The 5,917-nt window shown below is 37.2% G+C and overlaps 1 protein-coding gene across 1 annotated transcript; it reads left to right on the plus strand.

Moving 5' to 3' along the window:
- Positions 1 to 1,380: 1,380 nt before the first annotated feature.
- Positions 1,381 to 4,544, plus strand: LOC131033552 (pentatricopeptide repeat-containing protein At2g13600). The gene has a single exon (XM_059221820.1). It carries the CDS (start codon positions 1,629 to 1,631, stop codon positions 4,230 to 4,232), a length of 2,604 nt encoding a protein of 867 aa, XP_059077803.1. The 5' UTR covers positions 1,381 to 1,628; the 3' UTR covers positions 4,233 to 4,544.
- Positions 4,545 to 5,917: the final 1,373 nt, after the last annotated feature.

Genomic DNA, 5,917 nt, shown 5'->3' on the forward strand with positions numbered 1-5,917 from the left:
ATTTTATTTATTTTGTAAATTACATGTTAAATACATTTAATACTTTGAATCAAATGTCAACTCTATTAATAGCTTGAATGACATGAGCACTATTATATACATTATAATAATATTTTAATCGTTTCATTCAATTTTTAAAAAAAAAATTTAGTCAATGAGTATATAGAATTTAAAAAATAAGCAACAATTTTATAGTCTATATTTAATTTTCTATCTTAAATAATTATAAAAATGTCATTTATCTTTCTTTTTATTGGTTCATATTGAGAATAGTTAATACACAAATCATTTTGTCTTTATAAATTATATATTAATGCATTTAACCAATTGAATCAAATTTCAACTCTATTAATAACTTGAATCATATGAGTACTATTATATGCATTATACTAGTCATTTTCTATTTGAAATGATAGGATAAATTGATATGAAAAAATTAACCTTAATAAAATTATATTGTTGTCTTTAAAATTATTTTGTTTACTATATGACATCACTCAATTTAATAGACAACAAAAAAATTTGCACTCACTACAACATCAATAAGAATGCAATGGATATGGCTCTCTTGGAGACTGGCCTCATATTCCCACAAGCTCAAGAGATATGACATGCTTTGAGGGTGAAGATTCTCTTCAACATTAGGAAAAATAATTTTTTTAACAATTTTTGCGTATTGCTTTCCCAATCAACATGTTTTGCTTTTTTCTAATGCCGCTATTTGTTCTAATATGCTATTACAAATCCAAGTGCAATCCAACAAAGTTTCCTTTGAAGTGGCTCATTTGTAGGTTCTGCTTGACCACTAGGAGAATGCCCCATGTGCTAGTGCTATAGTGAGAGTGCCCTCGTCTCGCTCCTCTTCTTCAAGTCGCTTGCTTCCTCACAGTCATCAATAAGGTCAAAGTCTTTTTGCTCGCAGTGATCATGTTGTTCAAACACAGGGTTCTCCCTCAACTGCGGACACCAGAGTTTGTTGCAGCCTATTCAACAATGTTTGCTTCTCTACCTCTCACAAGTTCTTGGGTTACCTTTTAGTGGAACTTCTAACTGGTTTGATTCCAACAAGTTTCCTCGACCGACTTCGACAAGTTTTTCAACTCATAATGAAAATGATAGTGATAAAGATGACGAGTGTTGAAACTCTTTCATGAACGCTTGCATGTGAGATAAACAAGATGATTAGAATCCTCCTCTTCCCCTTTCTGCTATTACTAGACTAATTTTTATATTGTGGTTGCATATCAACCCAATTGTTTTTTAATATCTGTAATTTTATATTTTTATACATAAAACAAAACCAAAAAAAAAAAAAAATCACAATAGTAAGTGGCAAAACAGAAGGAAAACGGTATGATTATGCAATTTTCAGTGGTTAGTACTGTTACGTTGCTGGAAACTGCAAAATTGAAAGGCTACAATCGGAAACCAAAATATTTTGTTGTTCGGCTTAATGTTTAACCCTGCAACGCTGTTATATGTTCAGATTACAGTGTGCTCAGTAACATCCACACTGCAATTGTGGAAATAACCCTGCTATTTTATTGCGTGATCAAAATCATTCAAAAATAGTCCACTGAAAACCATGTCCCAAACATCACTCAACTGTGCAACAAAAACATATACAAATGCAGTTCACGGTCTCAAGCAAGAGAAGGATTCATATCAATGCTACACAAGTATTGAAGTCACAACAAGAAGGAAGATTCAGTGCCATTAATATAATAGCATTATGTAGAGAAGGAAAACTAAAGGAAGCCATAGCCATTTCGCGGCAGGAGTCTGCAGAAGTCAATACCGCTGTTTTTGCATCTCTGTTGCAGGCATGTGGAAAGATCAAAGGCTTAAAACAAGGTAAGTATGTGCATACACACATCATCAAAGTTGGATGGAGGCCTGATACATTCCTATGGAATAATGTTCTCAATATGTATGCAAAATGTGGAGATTTAAAGGATGCGCGCAGAGTGTTTGACAAAATGCCTCAACGAAGCATCATCTCCTGGACCTCAATGATCAATGCATATAGTCAAGGTAGGAAAGCAGGCGAAGCCCTGAACATTTTCGAGCAAATGCAACATGAAGGCATTGAACCAAATCATTATACTTATTCTAGTATCATTAAGGCTTGTGCCAGTCTTGGTCAAAAGGCTCTGGACCGTGGAAGATATGTCCATGATCTGATTCTTAGAACTGGATTTGAATTAGATGTGGTTGTTATGAATGCGCTGGTTGATATGTATGCGAAATGTGGTTCGATTTGGGATGCACGCCAGGTGTTTGACAAAATGTCTGAACGGAATGTGGTCTCATGGAATTCTATGATAGTGGGATATTGCCAGAAGGGAAATGTCGGGGAGGCAATGAAATTGTTTTCTCAGATGCCTGAACTTGACATGTTCTCGTTGAATACAATGATTGCGGGCTTGGCACAGAATGGGTTCGAAGATGAGGCATTGAAGTTTTATGTTCAAATGCAAGAGATGGGCATGAAACCAGACAAATTTACCTTTTCCAGTGTGTTAAGGGCTTGTACAAGTCTAGCTGCATTGGAACATGGAAAGCAGATTCATGGACACATTATTCTAACTGGGCTTGAGTCAGACATCACTGGAGTTACTGCCCTTGTTGATATGTATGCCAAATGTACAAATTTAGAAAACGCGCAGAAATTGTTTAGTAAACTGTCAAACCAAAGTTTGGTGTCTAAGAGGGAGCCAACTGCAATATGTGACAGCAGACATCCCTATGAGGCAATGGAGTTTGACTCTGGTAGGACTAAACCGAATATTGTCTCATGGAATGCTATGGTTGCAGGGTATTCTCAAAATGGATGTGGTGACAAGGCTTTGAATCTCTTTTACCAAATGCAACAGGAAAACCTAGAGCCAGACCATTTTACATTTGGTAGTGTTTTAAGGGCATGCGGTAGTGTATTTGATGTAGAAAAGGGGAAGCAGATACATAATTACATCATTAAAACTGGGTATGAAGCTGATATCATTGTGGGAAGTGCTCTTGTCGATATGTATGCCAAATGCAAGATTATGGCAGATGCATGCAAAGTGTTTGACGTGCTTTTTGAACGAGACACAATCACATGGACTATTATAATTGTTGGGTGTGCTCAGCATGGGTGGAATAAAGTCGCCCTTCAATATTTTGGAGAAATGCTACGGAGGGGTGTAAAATCGGATCAGTTCACCGTTGCCAGTGCTCTTAGTGCATGTGCCAATTTAGCAGCTTTGGAACAAGGCAAACAAGTTCATACTCACTTAATAGTAAGTGGCTTTGAATCAAATATTACTGCAGGGAGCGCACTTATTGACATGTACACCAAATGTGGTAGTATGACGGATGCACACATAGCAATTGATGAAATAAATAGCCAAAATTCTGTCTTGCAGCCTATCATGGTTGCAGGAAACTCTCAACGTGGACAAGGCGATGTGGTTGTAGGGAGCGCCCTTGTTGACATGTACTCCAAGTGTGGAGATTTAGAAAATGCGTACAAGATATTTGGAAAATTGCGTGAACGAGATGTGGTTTCATGGACTTCAATGATCGGAGGATTAGCTCAGCATGGACGAGGAATGGAAGCACTTCAACTTTTTCAGCAAATGTTACAGGCTGGCCTAAAGCCAAATGCGATCACCTTTGTAGGTGTTCTTTCAGCTTGCAGCCATTCTGGTCTAGTGGATGAAGGACTCCACTATTTTGATATTATGAGTAAAGAATATGGAATTACTCCAAGAAAAGAACATTATTCCTGCCTTGTTGACCTTCTTGGCCGTGCTGGTTGCCTTCAGGAAGCACATGACTTTATTAATAGAATGCCAGTTGAAGCTGATGCTTCAATATGGAGCAACTTTCTTGGTGCTTGCAGAGTACATGGAAATATGGATTTAGGCAAACATGCTGCAGAGTGCCTTCTTGAGATGAAAGAGCATGATGCATCAACTTATGTGGTATTGGCAAATATCTATGCAGCAGTGGGCAGGTGGGATGATGCTGCCAAAATAAGGAGTATGATGCAAGAGAGGGGCATTAAGAAGAAACCTGGATACAGCTGGATTGAGATTAAGAACAAGATACACACATTTGTTGTGGGAGACATGGCACATCCACAAAATGAGGAGATACATAGTAATCTAGATTCAATTGCTGTGCAGATAAATCAGACACAGTTTATACCCAGTTCAAATCTTTTTTGGTATGGTGTGGAGGACTAGTAACTTGATTCTATCGCCATATGAATAAGCTTTAACCCCAATCACGACCCCTGAAATGATGATTTTTGTTTGACTTAGTGTGTGGTGCGATCGTCCTCACTGGTCAGCATAATGTTCAGTTCCAAAATAGCTTTGAAAGGAATCGTTTATATGGAGGCTGACCATTTACACCATGTAAACAATGGACAATTTTCTTACTTGGGGTTTGTATGTGAAAGGAATCGGCAAAACCAACAAATTTTGGCATTGTATTTTACACGTCTTAAGATTAATGTGACTTGAGATTTTCAAGGATAAACATTTTTGAGAATGTATCTGGATTCAACTGTGAACTTCTGATTCTTGAATTCTGTGTTTCGAACTTTCGAGTCACCTTCAAATCCCTTTTCATGGAATAAAGAGATTAGCTATGATTAGATACATCGTAGATTTCAGAAAGACCAACCCTGACGTAGGTGCCTATTTGGAACCATATTGCCATAGAACACACTTCTAATTTGACGATTTCATCATTCCACTTCTAGAGAGAAGCTGTTCGGAGAAAAGAATAGTGATTGTGCACACTTTCACTAACTATAATTCCCGGTTGAACATACAGGGACCATGCACTGAGGTTTTAAGACAAATAAAATTCATTTTTCAATAGAATTGAAATAGGCTAGGTTTATGGCTCTCGGTTTCTTTGTTAGCACATCTCCATGTAAAACATTTACACAGATTTGACACTAAGTTACCAAAAACATGCAGATCAGATAAAATATGATATTGCTTCAAAAATCAAGCTTAACTTGATATAAAATTTGGAATATCTTATTCACACTCGCACTTTATTCTGAAACAGTGACTCCTTATGTAATTCCAAGGGAAAAAGAAAAATTAAAATAGGCTCACCCTTGAAAATCTTCAAAGCTCTAAACAAAACCCTAGCTACTCAAGCATTCCTTTCTTTAAACATTCATGATTTTGGTAGCAATGACCAATACACAGATGTGGGAACAGGGCAGATGATAGATTCAACTACATATTTGTAGCCTACTATGCATCCCATTTGGTACTGCCCCTCTCAACAAACCATCCCGGACCACATTATATAGGCCCTAAAGACAATACAATGATATGATTCTTCATCTTCCACTACAAAAGCATTAATGGTTGCTGGATCTAGGGCTGATCACTCATGCGACATGGACAGCAGAGGTATTTAGCACTCAAGTTAACTCAAACACCCTGCTTCAGCTTCTGTGTTCTAATTACCCGACAAGCATTAGATCAAAGTTGGTTTAGGGATACCAAGGGGATTTATCATTGTGGGACCTATATCTTCTAGCGAATCAAGGTTTCCTAAGATCTAGAATGGTTGCACTTAAGGATAGCATTTCCGCACTTAAAGCAGAATTTAGAGGCCACGATTGATATATGTTAACCAATGAGAATGTTTTGACTATGGTGGAACAACTCCAACAAGTTGCTTTAATATGCAAATTCCAAAATTCCTAGTCTAGTTCAGTTAAACTTCATTAGTATTAGTCACAAAATTGGAAACCCTTGGAAAAGGGTGGCTTCATAAGTTAGTCTATGTGAAAGGATGGTTCTTGGTTGTCTACGAATTTGCTTCTAACATCCCGAAGTTGTGTTGAAGGGAGGACCCTATTTTTAGGACAACTTATTTGGGTATGAAATATTAA

The sequence above is a fragment of the Cryptomeria japonica genome, chromosome 5, assembly GCF_030272615.1.
Source record: "Cryptomeria japonica chromosome 5, Sugi_1.0, whole genome shotgun sequence".
Taxonomy (NCBI): domain Eukaryota; kingdom Viridiplantae; phylum Streptophyta; class Pinopsida; order Cupressales; family Cupressaceae; genus Cryptomeria; species Cryptomeria japonica.

Excerpts from the sequence above, each read along its gene's own strand:
- LOC131033552 (XM_059221820.1), top strand. The coding sequence starts at position 1,629 with ATGCAGTTCACGGTCTCAAGCAAGAGAAGGATTCATATCAATGCTACA.